The sequence below is a fragment of the Pseudorca crassidens genome, chromosome X (genome assembly GCF_039906515.1).
Source record: "Pseudorca crassidens isolate mPseCra1 chromosome X, mPseCra1.hap1, whole genome shotgun sequence".
NCBI lineage: Eukaryota > Metazoa > Chordata > Mammalia > Artiodactyla > Delphinidae > Pseudorca > Pseudorca crassidens.
The window spans coordinates 3,544,479-3,564,493 of NC_090317.1; the positions used below are offsets into that span (position 1 = coordinate 3,544,479).

The 20,015-nt window shown below is 37.3% G+C and overlaps 1 protein-coding gene across 7 annotated transcripts in view; it reads left to right on the forward strand.

Annotated features, from left to right (window-relative positions):
- Positions 1-20,015, forward strand: part of GABRA3 (gamma-aminobutyric acid type A receptor subunit alpha3) — a 313,063-nt gene that overhangs the window by 220,730 nt on the left and 72,318 nt on the right. For all 7 annotated transcript variants that reach the window (XM_067724647.1, XM_067724648.1, XM_067724646.1 and 4 more), the window contains 2 exons: positions 4,250-4,317; positions 14,032-14,252. In XM_067724647.1, the coding sequence (XP_067580748.1) occupies positions 4,250-4,317; positions 14,032-14,252 (289 nt within the window). The remainder of the gene's footprint in view (positions 1-4,249; positions 4,318-14,031; positions 14,253-20,015) is intronic.

A 20,015-nucleotide genomic window follows, 5' to 3' on the forward strand; every position in this document is an offset into this window, starting at 1 on the left:
AAGGAGCATTGGAAAATATTTGTTAAAAAAAGAAAAAGGAAAAAAACCTCATTTCCAAATTAAATCATTTTTCACATTTGAAAAATGAGAAGGCTGTGAACAAGGGCTAGACTATGAACTGTAGCCCTAACCAGTTTTAGTCTAATTCACTGGTCTTTTCATTTAATTAAATGAAATAGCAAACTTCTAATCATTCCTTCACACAGAGGAGCTAGAGTGGTGGGTGGATACTCTCTTCTTTGTCTGGGACTGAGGACCTTAGACTTCTGGGTGAGTTCTGTCCACTTGGCCTTATGGGTATCTCATATGGTCTTGCCTCTGGAATAGTATTAAGCAGCAGCAGCAGGTAACATATATTGAAAACTGGATTTATTCTAACTATTGGTCTCAATACTGTCTCCTTAAATCCTCAGAGCAATTCTGAGGTACGTGCTATCATTATCCCAATTTTCCAGATGAATAAACAGGCATAGAGAAGTTAAGTGACAAAAGGCGCACAAAGTGTAAATGGCAGAACCTAAATTCAAACTCAGTTAGTCATGCTTTCAATCACTGTACATTACTTCTGCAGGGTACTTCTGTGTGTTGTCACATACCCTGCTCCAAGGCAGCTGGATTTCCTAGTCAAAAAATGGGATTTAGTCATTGGGGCTTTGTGGTCCCTGTGTGCAACACTGGGGGAATGTCAATATACACTACCAATGTAAAGAGATAGCTAGTGGGAAGCAGCCACATAGCACAGGGAGATGAGCTTGGTGCTTTGTGTCCACCTAGAGGGGTGGGATAGGGAGGGTGGGAGGGAGATGCAAGAGAGAGGAGATATGGGGATATATGTTTATGTATAGCTGATTTACTTTGTTATACAGCAGAAACTAATACACAATTGTAAAGCAGTTATACTCCAATAAAGATGTTAAAAATTTTTTTTGATGTGGACCATTTTCTTAAAGTCTTTATTGAATTTGTTACAATATTGCTTCTGTTTTATGTTTTGGGTTTTTTGGCTGCAAGGCTTGTGGGATCTTAGCTCCCCAACCAGGGAACGAACCCACACCCCCTGCATTGGAAGGTGAGGTCTTAACCACTGGATCCCCAGGGAAGTCCCAATGGGTGTCTTTTAAATGACAGTGAACAGTTGAGAGAGAGGAGGAATACCTTATTTGCATTAAACCTTGTTGGGTTGCACCCTCCAGACCTGCAAGCCCTGTACTTTCCCAGCCTCGAGACCAAAGAAAGAGCCTGGAGTCAGCGACAGAGACATCAATGGTTTCATGGATAATCTTCCTTGTCTGAACCAAGGTCCTGGAGTGACACCCCACCATGTGCAGCAGAGGTGGGCAGGATTTGGTGGCAGTCTTCACTCCCAGGTGGGATGGGGAGGGAGGTTACCAGTTACAGGAGTATTGCCTTTAGGTCGGTGCTTATTGGTTACCAGGGAAACCAGTAGAGGGGTTCACCCCTCACTGCCCCTTTGATAAATCATCATAGTGGAGATAATTCTGATCTAAAGATTAGATCATTAGCTGGGGCCAGAGACAAGTACATAGGCATTTACTGATTAGGCCCTATGATTGAGGGAAGGTCAGTCATGTGAGTGGGTGTAGGTGAAGCAGGGGCTGGTGGAGCAGGGGATGTACAGAGAGCAAGAGAACAGCCACATTGGGTGGCCTGATCATACAAACCTCCTACCTTCCTCAGGCAGCAGAGAAAACTTGCCTTTTACTACCATTGGGCACCTTTAGTCAGATGCTTTTTGCTTGGCCCTGCGTTCAGAGTTCCTAGTTAGAGCAGAGAGAAAATTCAAATTTGTTTGATACCAAACCCTCATTGTACAAGAGAAAAGCCAAAAGAAGAAAAGTCTTAAGGCATTCAGCAAGTCGGACAGAGATCCAGAACGCAAGCCTTCCCATCCCAGTCAAAGACTCTTCCTTTTCTACCTACAGTGACTCCATTCTCCTCTTAGAGATAGAGCAGTCTCCTGACTTTATCACCACTATCTCTCTTCTTTTTCTCCTATAGTCTGGGTCCCCTGTTTTGTTTTTGTTTTTGTTTTGGCTGTGCCAAGTGGCATGTGGGATCTTAGTTATCCAACCAGAGATCGAACCCACATCCCCTGCAGTGGAAGAACAGAGTCGTAACCACTGGACTGCCAGGGAAGTCCCTGGGCCCCCTGTTTTGAATCTGCATAGGTATCTTACAGTTTTACAGTTAAATTGGTTTAGAAAGTTGTTCTGTATCTAACTATGTCCTGCCTGGAATATTGGATTCAAATGTAATTGTGGTCTCTCCCATTAATTAATTAATTTTGTTTTATGTACTTTGGGGTATGGCAATGTTTCCCCAGCCAATGAATCTGGTAGTGTATCTGAAGAGACAAGTGTTTAGGGGGCATGTTCTGCATTCTGAAGTGTTGTCTCTTGTCCTTGAAGCACAGAAATATCTCTGAGGGAAGACTGTGCTCTAGATGAGAGCCCAAATATTTAAAACACAACTCTAGCTTCAGAGACATGTTATTTGCTGATTAAGCTTGGAAGTAGATAGATTGTGTGTTTTGGTGAATTGACTACAGTGTCGATTATTATTAAATGATACTCATAGTCTCTTTTGAAAATGGAATGTTTGTGGATGTGTACAGTGGCCTTAAGTATACTTTGTGCCTGTGTAGGGGAATAATGTATTAAGAGCCTAAGAGATGGCTCTGGAAAATGTGAAGTCAATAAGACATAAAGTACATCTGGGCTAGGACCCAGGACTGGATGAATATAGTGGATATGCTATGAATGGAGTATGTGTGTCCATTACCTCTCCATGGGAAAAAAGAAATAGTGTAATGTATAGCACAGGGAATATAACCAATATTTTACAATAACTTTAAATGGAGCATAATCTATAAAAATGTCAAATCACAATATTGTACCCTTAAAACTAATATAATGTTTTAAATCAACTATACTTCAATTAAAAAGGAAATATAAAATTTAAAAATTAAAAAAATACTGCCATAGACTGCAGTAACCAGCCTCATTATAGTATACATATATCAAGTCCTATGTGGGCTTTATTGGTATTAGCTGCGTTACTTGTGTGCTCTACTGGGGTCAGGTGTGCTGGGCTGGAGTGGATCTTGTTTGAATTTAGTGTAATGATGAGGTGTTTGGTAGGCTGTAATTGACTTTGCTAAGCTGAGGTAGGCTACCCTGTACTCTGAGGTATGCTTGAGTGGGTGAGCTAGTCTGAGCTGCAATGCTTGAGTGGGTGAGCTAGTCTGAGCTGCAATGGGGTAAACAGGGATGACAGAAGGAGGAAAAGAGAAACTTAGCAGTGCAATAACTTCACTTCTCTGAGTATCATTTTCCAACCTGGCAAATATATATGTGATGAGATTCATCCATTAATACCGAAAATGTTCAGTGAGCACCATCTCAATAACAGGCTCCTTTTCTATGTACTGAGGATACAGAGATAACAAAACAGGGACACTGCCCTTCAGGAGCTCTTGGGTTATGTGGCAAGGCAGATGAGTAAATACACAGTTGCAATAGAAAAAAATGCAAAGAGAGTGTATCAGGTGATATCAATCATCTCCAAATCTCAGTCACTTAACCCAACAAAAGTACTTCTCATTGATGCAAAGTCTATTGTGGATCCAGGCAACTCTCCAGTGCCGTTGTCCTCCAAGTGTTGGGTCATCATTCCAGGCTGTTTCAATCTTATAGTAGCTCCATATTAACATATGTTTCCATGGTGACCATGGCAGGTAGGGTCTTGCGTTGGACATTAATTGTTGCAGCCAGGGAGGGACACATATTACTTCCTCCTACAACCAAAACCAGTCACACATCCCTTCCGTACTTTAGGAGTACAATCATCCTACATTCCTGAAAGTGGAAAAGGGTTGGCTCTTGGAACATTTGTAACCTACCACAGGTAGGGATAATCCCAGTGTGAGAGCCCAGCAGGTGTGAATGTTAGAGATCTCGAAGGGCTCTCACTAAGCTTTGGAGTTTGGAGGTTCTGCCGCCATTCTCAATGTTACCTAAAGGGATGGATTTTGTTCCTGTGCCTAGCATATTCTCTGTGAAGAAATAGTACAAGTGAGAGTTTTTTAAGGGGTTTTCCTATGATTGTACCAAGTATCCTTTCTTAGAAGTAACAAGTTTGCTATCATTTGGAGTACTGCCCTGGACTCTCTCTGAGCTAAGGCAACAGTCTTTCATAACACTCTGCTTTTCTACTTTCTTTCAACCAGATGCAGTGACTGAAGTTAAGACTGACATCTACGTGACCAGTTTTGGCCCTGTGTCAGACACTGACATGGTAAGTATAGTTTCTGCAAAGGTAAAAGTGAAAGATGATGCAACAGATCAAAGAAAATAAATTGAGGTTTTCCTATGGCAGGGCCTTGGAGCTATATTCTAAGGAGAAGTCTTGTCTCATGAATGCCCTACCCTCATCATCCTACATTTAGCTAAATCCATCTTTTGCCCTGCTCTTCCCACCTATTCACATATCAAGCATATATCCCCCACCAGGAGTACCTTTCCCTTCTATAACATCTCTTTCAAAATTCAGCTTTTCTCCCTATCCTCAATTAAACTTTGTCTGACCTCACACTTCACATTTCAGTACCACACGCATATCAGCACATATAGGTCATGTGAGGAGTGCACATGGTGGGGATTCTCAGTCTAGCAACTGGTAGTGTCATTCAAGAAGTCCATCCCCCCCCAAAAAAGTAGAAGTCCATTCCTTGCAAACAAGCCCTATTCAATGGAGAAGTGGATAGACCATGGTGATGTAAAGTGTTTGGAGGAAGAGTCAAACCTACTAGAAACAGGTCCTTCTACAGATGTGAGGATGAAGAGAGCATCAGAACAGATTCAAGGAATAGGGTAGTGCACAGCAGAACTAGCAAGGGGATGACTCATGAGACATCTACAAGGACTTCCCCTTCTCCTACCATTCTCCCTTTCTGCCAAAGCAAGGCATGCAGTGGAGAGTTGAGGCAGGAGACCCTGTCCTAATGGGGCATCTGATCAATATCTACTTCAGATACCAAATATCGTCATTTGAAAAATTATCATGAAGGGACACAAAGAAGCTATTATCTGCTCAGTATGTCAGACAGTGATTAGATGCTCCAAAAAGGTTTGTTGAATGAGTGACTTTGTGTTTAAAATCTTAGAATCAGAAAAACTATGTTCAAAAATATGAAATATCCATGCTCACTACATAGATTTTTTTCTTTATCTTCAGTGGGACTACTACTTAGCAGGGGACAAAGCTTATTTAAATCTGTTGGGTAACTACAAGCAGTTGTGTAGTGTCATGATAGAGTTTTTTCCTATAGGTAATACAGAGTCATTGAGTGGGTTAGACTAGGGCAGTAAAAATATACATGTGTTGTTTTAGAATGATTGATCTGGCAGTCTGTACAGCATGAACTACAAGGGGGAGCAGACTGGAGGCTGAGAGTTGGTTTAGGTATGTTGATTTTACATGGCTTTTATTTCAATCAGGCAAGGTGTAGGAGTCAGTTGGAGAAACAAGCTAATTCTCAGGAGAGGAAGTCATGAGTGGTTGTGATGCCAGGCAGGGGGAAGGTAGAGTCCTGAACTTTGTCTTTTAAGTGTGGAATAAAGAAAGGGATACAGAGATATAGTAAATTCCCTGTGAACTCCTTAAAGGCAAGTACCAAGTACTCCATGGCTTCCCTGGCACTTCATAGAGTACTTGACACATAGGGAGAGCTCAGTGAGGGACATGTTTGATGTAAGACGGATGGAGGATGTGAGTCTCTCTTAGTGGCAACAGGAAAGCCTGTATGTCTAGATTGCCCCCTCTCAACCTGTTGACCATTAATGCCCACAGCTTCAGATCCAGGTATGAATTAAAACTGTTGACATTTGCTCATTCAACAAGTACTCCTTAGAGGCCCAACTCTGCATTAAGGGGCTCTAAGGAATCCATATTCAGAGAGCTCATAGTCCACTGGGGATAACCAAACTCACCAGGGAGGTGAAGCTCTCTTTGTATTGCTGGGAATTAGTGATTGATTAAGATTTTCATAAGAAAGCAACTGAAGCTACTCTTTGGACACACACACACCCACACACCCACACATACTCATTCACTCTCACTTATGAATGAACACCCATAAATATATTCAGACAAAATAAGAAAATATATACAGAATAAAACAAAACAGCCTACACACCATCCCAGGCACTCCATAGACACACATGTGCAAACAGATACCCAAATTCAGGGATACTACAGAAACATACACATAGCTCCTGCCAAAACCAGCTCATTTCCCTTCTCTTTTCCCACCCAAGCAGGCACACATGGATGTGCAGAGACTTTGGAGACATTTCAAACAATCCAGATGTTTTATCTCTTCTGAAGTTTCATCTTCCAGTTGCTTGTTTGTCTTCTCCCTCATGATTAAGCAGAAGCAGCAGAATGTCTCTTTCCTGACAGGGCAGGCTTTGGTCAAATAAATTTCAGGGTGTTTTTAGCTGAACTTCCATTGTGTCACAAGGAAGAATAGTTATGATCACTCTGGCTGGGAAACAAATTTCTGGTTTTAATCAATGAATTTGGTAAAGTTGCAGGATACAAAAGTAATGCACAGAAATCTCTTGCATTCCTATACACTAATGATGAAAAATCTGAAACAGAAATTAAGGAAACACTCCCATTTACCATTGCAACAAAAAGAATAAAATACCTAAGAATAAACCTACCTAGGGAGACAAAAGACCTGTATGCAGAAAACTATAAGACAGTGATGAAAGATGATACCAACAGATGGAGAGATATACCATGTTCTTGGATTGGAAGAATCAATATTGTGAAAATGACTATACTACCCAAAGCAATCTACAGATTCAATGCAATCCCTTTCATATTACCAATGGCATTTTTTATGGAACTAGAACAAAAAATCTTAAAATTTGTATGGAGACACAAAAGACCCCGAATAGCCAAAGAAGTCTTGAGGGAAATAAAACAGAGCTAGAGGAATCAGACTCCCTGACTTCAGACTATACTACAAAGCTACAGTAATCAAGACAGTGTGGTACTGGCACAAAAACAGAAACATAGATCAATGGAACAAGATAGAAAGCCCAGAGATAAACCCACACACCTATGGTCAACTAATCTATGACAAAGGAGGCAGGGATATACAATGGAGAAAAGACAGTCTCTTCAGTAAGTGGTGCTGGGAAAACTGGACAGCTACATGTAAAAAATGAAATTAGAACAATCCCTAACACCATACACAAAAATAAACTCAAAATGGATTAGAGACTTAAATGTAAGACCAGACACTCTAAAACTCCTAGAGGAAAACATAGGAAGAACACTCTATGACATAAATCACAACAAGATCTTTTTTGATCCACCTCCTAGAGTAATGGAAATAAAAACAAAAATAAACAAATAGGACCTAATGAAACTTAAAAGTTTTTGCACAGCAAAGGAAACCATAAATAAGACGAAAAGACAACCCTCAGAATGGGGGAAAATATTTGCAAATGAAGCAACTGACAAAGGATTAATCTCCAAAATATATAAACAGCTCCTGCAGCTCAATATTAAAGAAACAAACAGCCCAATCCAAAAATGGGCAGAAGACCTAAATAGACATTTCTCCTGAGAAGACATACAGATGGCCAAGAAGCACATGAAAAGCTGCTCAACATCACTAATTATTAGAGAAATGCAAATCAAAACTACAATGAGGTATCACCTCACACCAGTTAGAATGGGCATCGTCAGAAAATCTACAAACAACAAATGCTGGAGAGGGTGTGGGGAAAAGGGAACCCTCTTGCATTGTTGGTGGGAATGTAAAGTGATACAGCCACTATGGAGAACAGTATGGAGGTTCCTTAAAAAACTAAAAATAGAATTACCATATGATCCAGCAATCCCACTACTAGGCATATACCCAGAGAAAACCATAATTCAAAAAGACACATGCACCCCAGTGTTCATTGCAGCACTATTTACAATAGCCAGGTCATGGAAGCAACCTAAATGCCCGTCAACAGACGAATGGATAAAGAAGATGTGGTACATATATACAATGGAATGTTACTCAGCCATAAAAAGAACGAAATTGGGTCATTTGTTGAGACATGGATGGATCTAGAGACTGTCATACAGTGTGAAGTAAGTCAGAAAGAGAAAAACAAATATTGTGAATTAACACATATATGTGGAACCTAGAAAAATGGTACAGATGAACCAGTTTGCATGGCAGAAATTGAGACACAGATGTAGAGAACAAATGTATGGACACCAAGGGGGGAAAGCTGTGGGGGGTGGGGGTGGGGGTGTGATGAATGGGTGATTGGGATTGACATGTAGACACTGATGTGTATAAAATTGATGACTAATAAGGACCTTCTGTATAAAAAAATAAATGAAATTCAAAAATTAAAAAAAAATCTGTTATTCATGGTTCTTGTATCTATGTTCATAGGTGTTCTCATATTAAACCACTTATCACCTGAACTGCTACTATTCTGGCTCAGGCCACCATTGTCTCTGGCATATCAAACTGTAATAAGCCCCTGATTTCCTTCTCTCTACTCTCAGTTCCCTACAATCTATTATCTACAGGCTGGCAGTGATTATATATATGATACACACACACACACACACACACAACCCCCAAAGTAGAGAAAATGGTTTAATGGAACCTCATGTATCCATCACCCAGCTTCAAAAATTATCAACTTGCTTTGCCCAATTTTATTTAATCTATATTTCTACCCCTCACCCCAAATTTTCCCACATTTTCTTGCTTTTTCTTGATTAAACTTATTGTCAGTTTTCTATATTGTTTGTGTGTCAAAGCCACCCGTTTTGGATTTTGTGCATCATCTGTATTATTTTGTTGTTGTTGTTTTCTGTTTCACTGATTTTTCCTTTTGTGTAGATCATTTTTCTCTTTACTTTTCTTGGGAAATTCTGTGTTCCTGGTTTCTTGAGGCAGATTAGCTTATGGTTTTCCCTTTTTTAAAGACCATCTTTAAGACTTCTTTATGGCTATCAATTTCCTTCTAAGCAGCACTTGAGGAGTTGAATACAAGATTTCATTTATAAACATTTTCACTGTTGTTCAGTTCTAAGTATTTTCTAATATCCTTTATGGTTTCTTCTTTGTTTTCTTAAAAAAATTTAGCGGGTTTTCTAATTTTCAAATGTAAAACTTTATTATTAATTTCTAACTTAATGCCTCATATTGAAACAAGATGGTCTATAGGATATGAAATCTTTTTGTGTTTCTTGAGATTTGCTTTATGGCTTAACATATGATCATCTATTTTTGGTAAAAAAAAATACTGTTTGTTTACTAAGTGTTAAGTCTATGTGTATTCCTTACTTTATGCTTGTCAAAAGGATTCTTCACTTATTTTATCATACAAGTTATTGGTTCGATTGGTCTTTCATTTACTGAGAATCTATGGGTTTGTCATTTTCTCCTTGTAATTCAATTTTTGCCTTACATATTTTGAGTCCATGTTATCCATACATAAAAATTAAGAATTTTTTTCACTTGATATACTCCATTTTTTAGTGTAATATTTCATCCTGAACAAAAGTGTTAGTCTTATAGTCCCTGCTGTCTGTATTTTATAGTTCTATGACTTTATTTTGCTGTCCGTATTTTATAGTTCTATGACTTTATTTTGATTAGGATTTATCCATACATATGTTTCCATCGCTTCATTTTCAACTTGTGTTTTCATGTGCCCTTAAGGTGTGACTCTTGTATACACATAACATACAGTTACATTGTTTATTTATCATTAGATTATTATTGTTTTTTTCTACTATCTTATTTTATATATCCTTTTCCCCCATGTTTTTATATGCTTTATTTTTTCTTGCCTTCTATGGGATTGAGGCATTTTCTATATTCCCCTTGGTTTTTTCTCTACTCTTTTGTAAGTTTTGCATTTTATTTCTAGTATATTCTTAATGGTTACCTTAAATGTTGATATATATACTTGATGTTAAATTTAATATCTCCACTCTCCTCCCAAATAGTACAAGAATATATTAATCCATGTATCCCTACTCCCTCCTTCCATGTGGCTTACTGTAGTTATTTATTCCACTTTGTTTTTATAGTCCTTAACATCATTTGTAGAGAGCCATTATTTGTTTAATTTACCCATAAGTTTGTCAACACTTGTGCTCACCATTCCTTCTTGAATCTTCCTGCTGGTTTCATTTTCAACTATATGAAAAACTTCTTTTAGTAGTTCCTTTCCTGAGGATTCATTCAATCATTTTTTAATTCAAAAATATTTATAAACCAGCTACTATTGGTCAGGTAGGATTTTAGGTGCTAGGAATATAGCAGTGAACTGAAGAAAATCTCTGCTCTCATGCAGCATCCAGGCTAGTGGAATGAAAGGAAGAGTAAGCAAATAAAAATACATTTTGTCAGAGCTATCTGACAAAATAATGCATGAAGAAAAATAATGCATGGTAAGGGGAAGAGGGATTACTATTTATGATAGGGTGGTCAAAGAATGCTTTTCTGATATGGAGACTTCTGAATGAGGCCTGAATACTGTACATGCCCCAGCCATGGGAAAATATTATCTTATTTATCTAAACTCATCTTTATTTTGAAACCACTCTCAAATGATAATCTAGTTGGCTATAGAATTCTTTTGGCTTCTATTGTTTTTTTCAAGAAGTCTGCTATCAAACTGCTGTTTCTTTGTAGATAATATGTCTTTTCTATTTTGTTGTTTTTAAGATCTCCTCTTTGGTATTTTTCAAATCCACTATGGTTGGCTTGGATATATTTTTTATACTGAGCTTGCAAGTGATTAAGGTTCTTGAAGCTAAGGATGCTTATATTCAACAATTCTGAGAAACTGTCATCCATTAGTACTTTATTATTTTCCCCCCATTTTCTCTATTCTCCCACTTTAGAACTTTGTTAGAAATATACACTGAACAAGTTTTCTTCACATGTATTTTCCAGTTCACTAATCTCTCTTTAATAATATCTAATCTTCTGTGTAACATATCCATTGAGTTTTTATTTTCAGTGACTATTTTTCTTTCACAGAATATCTAATTCAAATAGACCTTTTTAAAATCTGTTTTTTCTTGCTTTTACCCCATAATGTTTGGATCTATTCTCATGTTCTCAATCTCCTTTGATACTTTTATCATTTTAATTATAGTTCCATTATAATATCTATTTGATTATTCTGTTATGTGAGGTTCTTGGAAGGGGTATAATTCAGCTACATGTTGTATCAGCTGACTCTTGCTTATTACCATTTCCTTAGGTGTTTCGTTGTTGTGGATTGTGAACTTCTTTTCAGAAAGCATTTATTTATGGCCATGTCTCTTTAGAGTGTTTGCTTTTGTAAGTCAATATAGAGGTATCCCCATCCTGAGACCTATTTTTATGTTAATTTCTTAGCTTTTAAGCCCCAAACCAAGTGTACATTTAAATATTGATCTCATATAAGATTAAGCTTGAAGTTGCTAAATCTCAGTAGAAATGCTTCCCCTAAACTCCTGTCCATTTCAGAATTCATGCTTGGATAGACAAGTTTCCTTTCTGAATTTTCATGTTGTGGACTGGTTTTATCTAGTTTCTTTTATGTAATTCACCCTTCTCCTGAGGTTGGAGCCCTTCAGGGTCTTGCTTTTATGTGGGAGTCTAATTCCAGCTTTAAACCTGGCATAGTCCTGGCTTACACATGTTGTCCTGATATATAACTGTTGATAAAGCCTCCTCTCTCAAAAGTGTTCCAGTTTAGACAATAAATTATATAATCTTCTAATCCTTAGGCAGGGGTATTCTTGGTGTGCTGGAGGAGAAGAAAAGCCAGACTGGCTAATTTGTAGAGCTACAGGTGGTTGGAGAAGAGCTTAGAGAAGAAGACAAGGGTCAGTTTATGAAGTACTTTCTAAGTAAGAGAAAGGTATTAGAATTTATTCCAGGTATAACTGGAAACTATTAAGGAATTTTAAGCCAAAGGACTTTAAGTAGCTTCTGGCTGCTTCTTTGTTTTACCTGACTACCTAGATGTGTCCCCCATGCCTTGTGTAGTTTAGTCGTCAGTCAAAGCAGAGTTTCTACTCAGATTTTGGGACTTCCCTCTCAGTGGTTTTGTGTTTCTCCAAGGCTTCCCCCTGCATTTTCAGCTCTTTGGCCAGCTTTGAGCTCTGTCTTCTGAGGTATTAAGCCAATAATTTTTCTGATTTCTGCCTAACTCACAAACATCACCCACCACAGTTTTGTCATCTATCATTTAGTGGAAGACTCCCCTATTGTTTCTGCCTGCATTTTTTTCCATAGCCTCAGAGTTTTCACTATGTATGTAGTGGTCAGCCAGGTTTTGGGGCGAAGTATATACTCAGATTTGGGGTCCTATCCCCTCTGTGACTCTCTTGCTTCCAAGACTCCCACTCCTAAATTTCCATATTATTGGCCACTTTGAGCCATTAAGGCTGTGGTATCTGCCACAGAAATTCTAGGTTTGGGAGAGGACCTTTAGAAAAGAAAAGCCACAAACACAATTTTAACCTGTTGCTGCTGCCATCTTTTTTCTTTGTTTTAAAAAACCATCTCTCTTTTATTGAAAACACAGCAAGATGAAAGAATAAAATGGATTTGAATACATCCCTTCCACACAGATTTTTTGTGGGCATGGTACTAAGGATACAGTAGTGAATAAGACGCAGTCCCTGCCCTCAAACGTGCTAAAGTTTAGACATGAAACATGTCAGTTCTTCCCCCTCTTCTCTACACTCCTACCCTCTCCTGAAGGAAACCTAGGGCTGTCATCAAATCTCTGGTTGGCTTTTTCCAAAAGCTCCAATATCCCAAGGTTTCAGATGGGTGGGGCTGAGACTCTTTAGGAGCTAAAGTGAATTCAAGAGATTGCCTAAAAGTGAAAGTTCCTCTAGTCTCAGCATTCTCAGGTTTTTGTACTATAAATCATTATCCTACCTATTTATTATCTGGCTCCCAAGCTGTTAGCATATATAGTGCCTTTTTGCAGATAAGGAAATGTATCCCCTCTAGACAAATTACATAAATTTGGCTCCTCTGTGGACCAATTAGGGAAAGGCTCCCTTCCTACAGGCTTCAGCCCTTCATCAGGGTATGCAGTGCCTTGAGCACATGTGCTGCCATCTTTCAAGACTAAACTTTCTTCAAGTTTTTGTCTGCTTTCAATCATTCCCCATTGGTTTCAAATAGTCTGTATATCTATCTAGCTATATGTCCATAATTTTTAGTTCAAACTTTATAATTAATAGCTATAGGAATGTATATCCAAATGATTTAGTCTGCTGTTACCAAAACCTGGAACATTTATTGTAACTTTAATTTATGTTTAGATGAACAGCAATTTTGAAAATGTTCTTCATGTTTATTAGCAATTTTTATCCATTTCATGAATTTTCTGTTCATGTCATTTACCCATTTTTCTATTTGTGTGTTTGTTTTTATCTTATCTGTAAGAGTTCCTTATTTATTGAAGACAATAAGATATTAACTCATTAGACATATTGTTAGAGAATCAAATGAATGTGTTTTAAAATTTAAGGTTTTAGTTTTATGGTAATTGTTATATTGGCCTTTGATGTTCATATGGGATCATTTAGTAGAAGAGATAAGGTAAGGAGTTTGCCCTTATTAGAGATGCCACTGCATAGAGAAGGGAGCTCTTTCCTTTTCATAAGGCAAAGTCTTGTGTTCAGCTTGCATGATGTGCAGGGCAGTGTTGGCAGTGATCTTCCTAAGCAAAATCTTGTCAAACATATTATCTATGTACTTACTGATCACCAAGACATTTTTTCTCAATCATAATCATTTGCCCTACTTACTAGTAACTACTGTTAATAGACTGCTGCTTCTCTGCAGCAGAGGAAATACTGCAAAGTAATTAACATTTGCTAAGGGCACTGTGGGTCACTACCAGAACTCAACTGAAACATTGTTCTCTCTCTTTTTGTCCTTAGGAGTACACCATTGATGTATTTTTTCGACAGACATGGCATGATGAAAGACTGAAATTTGATGGACCCATGAAGATCCTTCCACTGAATAATCTCCTGGCTAGTAAGATCTGGACCCCTGACACCTTCTTCCACAATGGCAAGAAATCAGTGGCCCATAACATGACCACACCTAACAAGCTGCTCAGACTGGTGGACAATGGAACCCTCCTCTACACCATGAGGTCAGAGAGTGGTGCAGCTCATCTAAAGTATACTGGGGTAGGACCAGGATTGAAATCAGCATGTTTTAAGCTATCCATTGAAAATTCTGTCAAGGTTACAGATTAGAAATGCACATATAGGCATATACTTCCTAACACATTTGCAGGTATGCACACTTGCAGACGTATATATTATAGACACAAGTATAGAGAGTTGGCCAACAGGCACATGAAAAGCTGCTCATCATCACTAATTATTAGAGAAATGCAAATCAAAACCACATGAGGTATTACCTCACACTGATAAGAATGGCTATCATTAAAAAGTCTACAAATAATAAGTTCTGGAGAGGGTGTGGAGAAAAGGGAACCCTCCTACACTGTTGGTGGGAATGTAAATTGGTACAGCCACTGTGAGAACAGTATGGAGGTTCCTTAAAAAACTGAAAATAGAGCTAACATATAATACATCAATCTCACTCCTGGGCATATACCCAGAAAAAACAAAAACTCTAATTTGAAAAGATAATGTGCACACCAATGTTCATAGCAGCACTATTTATAATAGCCAAGACATGGAAACAATACAAGTACCCATCAATAGATGATTGCTTTAAGAAGATGTGATACACACACACACACACACACACACACACACACACACACAATGGAATATTACCACACACACAATGGAATATTACTCAGCCATAAAAAGGAATGAAATATTGCCATTTGCAGCAGCATGGATGGACCTAGAAAATATCATACTAAGTGAAATAAGTCAGGCAGAGAAAGACAAATATTATATGCTATCACTTATACATGGAATCTAAAAAATAATACAAATGAATCTCTATACAAAACAGAAATAGACTCACAGACTTAGAAAACAAACTTATGTTTACCAAAAGGGGAAAGGGAAAGGGAGGGGGGAGGGATAAATTAGAAGTGTGGGGTTAACATATACACACTACTATATATAAAATAGATAAACAACAAGGACGTACTGTTATAGCACAAGAAACTATATTCAATATCTTATAATAACCTATAATAGATAATAATCTGAAATATTTATATGTATATAGGTGTATGTGTGTATATATATATATATATATGTATATATATATATATAAATGGAATCACTTTGCTATATACCTGAAACTAACACAATATTGCAAATCAACTATATTTCAATAAAAAATAGAGTTGGCCATATGAACATTTTCAGACACACAGAGATGTACATTCACAATGTATAAATGTTTATGCATACTCAGAGACATGTGTAGACCAATACACAGGTATATACATAGTCAAGGGCATTTAAATACACAGAATTACAGCCATATACACAGGCATGAACACTGTGACAGTCAGAATAGCCTAGGTTTAACTGCAGCAAGAAACTATCCATATGATGCAGAATTGTGAGAATCAAGTGAGATAATGAAACGTACAATGTTACATATATAAATACAAAATTATAGCAACATATATTTTATGCCACATTGTGTGGAAATGCTGAGGAGTTTCATATAAGTGCATTTCCACACAACTTAAGAATATAACTTTTAATATATATATGAATATATATTATATATAATGTATTTCATACTTTTCTGCTCCCAAAGCATAAAACCATCACAGTTTTATGTTTTTCATGACTCATTATCATTAGAGATTTTAGATATGTAAATTTTGCTTTTAAAAGAATAATTTTGAACACATTTCCAGTTCAGTAAGATTCTTTGCCCCAACATTAAAAACTTTCTTGGTTCTTGCTGTCAGTTGTCACTTCCTGAAGCTTCATTAATGAGTGATCTTTTGGTGCAGGTTCTGTGCATTTGTTATTATACACAATGAAACTCAAATAATGCATACCTGGTAAATATGTGATGAATACATGAAGTGTGCTTGCCTGTATGCTAGTCCTTCATTACTTTAAATTTACTATTTATTGATGTGCTTCTGAAAGAATTTGGGAGACAAGAAGATGGCCAAGGAAAAATGGATAGCAAGTCAATTGTTAGAAGTTGAATTAAAGAGGAGGAGCTGAGAGAGTAGAGGAAAGAATGATGGAGAAAAAGGAAGTGGATAGAACTGGGAAGAATAATGTGGAGAAGAGATCAATAAAATTAACATATATATTTATTTTATTGGTCTATTCCCAGAACTTTTATACACGCACACACAGATGAATTGATCAAGGAGAAATGGGTAGAGGAAAGAGAGACTATGAGAGGAGAGAAAAAGAATAGAAAATTTGAGAAGATAAGGCAGAAGATGAAATAAAAGTAAAAGGCTAGATATTAGAATATCCTAAAAGAAAAAGGAGAAATTGGAGTAAAGTATGCAGTAAATGGGAAGAAAGAAAAGAAGACATATAGAAGTAGGGAAAGGGACACTGGAGGGAGAGAAATTATAGATGGAAGAAAGATTAGTATTTTTCATCCATTCATTTATTCATTCACCAAACATGTTTTGAATTCCTAATACATACATGGCCCTGGACTAGGTTCTGGCTATGCAAACATTAAGAAGATATGGTCTTTGTCCTTAAGACAGTCACAATATAATACGGGGAAAAGGCTAATAGATAACCACAAAAAATTAACTGAAATGATAAAGTTATGAGTAATTATGAAAGAATAGAAAAGGGTCATCTAACTCATTCTTCTGGATCAAGTTGAGCAAAGAGTCCCTGGATGAGGCAACACCTAAGTTCCTGATTATTAGTATTGGCATTAATTTTTGCTTTATTAGATAAGTAGAATGTGATCAAGAAAATTGTATGTGGAAAGTGGAGGGAAGAGAGGAAGGACATTCCGGGTAGAGAAAACCAACTGAGCAGTTGCAGGAAATTGAATGGTATATTATAAGCAAGATAAGGAAGTAGTCAATTTTTTTAATGTTATATATGGCATCCTAGTTACTGTGTAAAGAATGCATTTGTAGGGAACAAGACTGGAAATAGGAAAGCTGGTTAGGAGACAGATTAAATAGTCTAGATGAGGAGTGGTGAAGTTCTAATTCAGAGCAGTGGATTAAGATGGAGATGGGGAGATACACTGAGGAAATAGACAGTGAAAACAACCAATGTCAGAATGAGAGCAAAGAGGAAGAATTAAGGTAGAAGGCACCCAAGTAAAATGGGTGACTGATGGTATTACGAACTGGGGTAGATCATATGAGATTTAGGAAAAATTTAGATAGAATAAATCTGTGAGGTTAATTTTGGACAAGATAAGTTTAAGAAGATTGTAGATTATCCAGGGACAGAAGTCTAACAGTAGTTGGATATTCAAGTCATAAGGTCAGGAGAGAGACACAAGCAAGAGATGTAAAGTTTGGTATTGTCAGTATGGTGGGACAACCGTGTGAATGCATATGATCACTTCAGGAAAGTATGTAGAGTGAGAGGAAAATCATGCCAAGCATCCAGTCATGTAGCATCACTATCATTAAAGCAGAAGGGAAGAAAGAGGAACCTATGATGGAGACCGAAAAGGAAAAGAAAGGAAGGTGTTAATAGAACCACTAGTGTGTAGTATCTTGAAAGCTAAGTGTGGTAGTCAATACTGCTACTTCCAATATTTCCAGTTCACTTCCCTCTGGGTATATGTTAGTATTTCACTTCCATAGAGCCTTAGACAAATGAATTGCTTTGGCTAACCAAATGTGAGTGGAAATAACATGTGTGATTTCTGAGGGAGGATTGGAAATTTTATTTATTTATTGCTTTTTTAACATGTACATTTCTTTATTTTCATCTCTGTGCAAAAATTTTGCAGTTAGTGGAATCTATTATAACTGCTTCCATATCAGTACCTTCTGGAAACACAGTGATCACTCAGGAACCAGAATATTGTTCTTTTTAATTCATAAAATTAAGTATCATTTTACTCAGGATGAATTTGCAGCACTGGTCATAAAGTTCATTTATCTTTTTTTAAAAAGTATAGTTGATTTACAATGTTGTGTTAGTTTCAGGTATACAGCAAAGTGATTCAGTTATATATATTTTTTCAGATTCTTTGACATTATAGGTTATTACAGGATATTGAATATAGTCTCCTGTGCTCTACAGTGGGTCTTGTTGTTTATCTATTTTGTATATAGTAGTATGTATCTGTTAAGGATTAGAAACTCTTAAGAGCCAGTACATGATTTTCCATGTTCCTCTCCCCTGGCCACAGTGAGTAGCATTATGCCAGGTGGCCTTGGCTCTATCATTCTGTGTCCCTTATTAAAGATAACATAGAAAAGAACATCCCTCCCACAACCTGAGATAGACAAATAGTGTGAATGAGAAAGAAACCTTTGTGGTTTTAGGACACTGATATTTTAGGATTGTTACTGAATATTGATTGAACACATTTTGGCTAATATATTGAAAGGTAAAGGGTTTCAAAAAGATGAGAGTGATCAATAATACAATAATAGCATAATAAGTACAATAGTTGCCATCAATATAGTACTTACAATGTGCCATGCATTTTTATAATCATTCTACTTTTATGATCTTCATAACAAGTCTATGAGATAGATACAATTACAGGTGAGGAATCTGAGACACAGAGTGAGTAACATTTTCTAAGATCACCTAGGTAGTAAATGGTCAAGCATTCATACTCTGGCAGCTTGCCTGCAATTTTATGCTCTTTACTATTACTTATACATCTTTACAATATTGTTGGCTATTACAAAGATATCTACTAATATAGAGAATTGAAAGTATGTATTAGGTTTGGTAACATGGAAAACACTGGTGTTCTTCACGTACACTCTTTCAATGGAGTGACTAGTGCAATGAGGAGTTTTTATGAGTTGGCATAGAGGTAGTGGAGATAGTGAACATAGAAAATACTTTCTGGGAACTTGCTTGAAAATGAAAGGGATGGGTATATAATAGATATATTCAGGGGTAAAGGAAATAGTTATTTGTTTTGAATGGAGAGACTGGCACATATTTGTGAGATAGCTGGAAGGGGCTAGTAGAAAGGTAAAGGTTGAAGATACAGTAGAAATAGGGTTTTTCTGACATCAGGTTCCCAGAGAAAACTGTCAGGAGATGGTATCCAAACTACAGGGAAAGTTTTACTTGTAAAGGAAGAGGGATACCTGTTCTGACACTGCATGGAAGGACATGAAATTAGACATAAATGTTGAAAAGGAGGTGGGGAGGATAGGGCAGAGTAGAAGTCTGAATGGTTATAATGTATGAAGGAGAATTTGAAGAGACTAGAGCATAAGTGGAGGAATAGGTAGAATAGAGATATACTTGTAATAAAGTGCATAAAGAGAAGAGTTTGAAGAGGAGATGACAGTGTACACAACTGTGGAAAGAATGGAGTGGAGTAGATATAAACAGAAGAGGGGATGTATGGAATGAGGTGGTTGGAGGGAAGTGTGATGGGCAGAAAAGGAACACATAGAGACTGAGAATAATAGAGGGAAAGAAACAGAGTGAATTAGGAGAACAGGATAGTGGAGAAACTGAATAATAAAAGGAAAAGAGAATAGAGGATAGGTTTAAGTTTTGGAGGAGGAATAGAAAAGAGAGAAGAAAGGAGATGGGAGGATGGGAATGTTGAAATATGAAGAAGAGAGGATGCAGACTGAGGAGGGCAGAAGATTAGTCACCTGAAAATAGAGTTGGATGAATGGGAAGATGACCATTAGGTCCTTCATTCTAGTCTGAATTGGACAAGAAAGTGGAGTTCGATAAGATAGAAGTCTATGCAGAATGCCCTTGTGCTTATTCTGAAGGACAGAACAGAG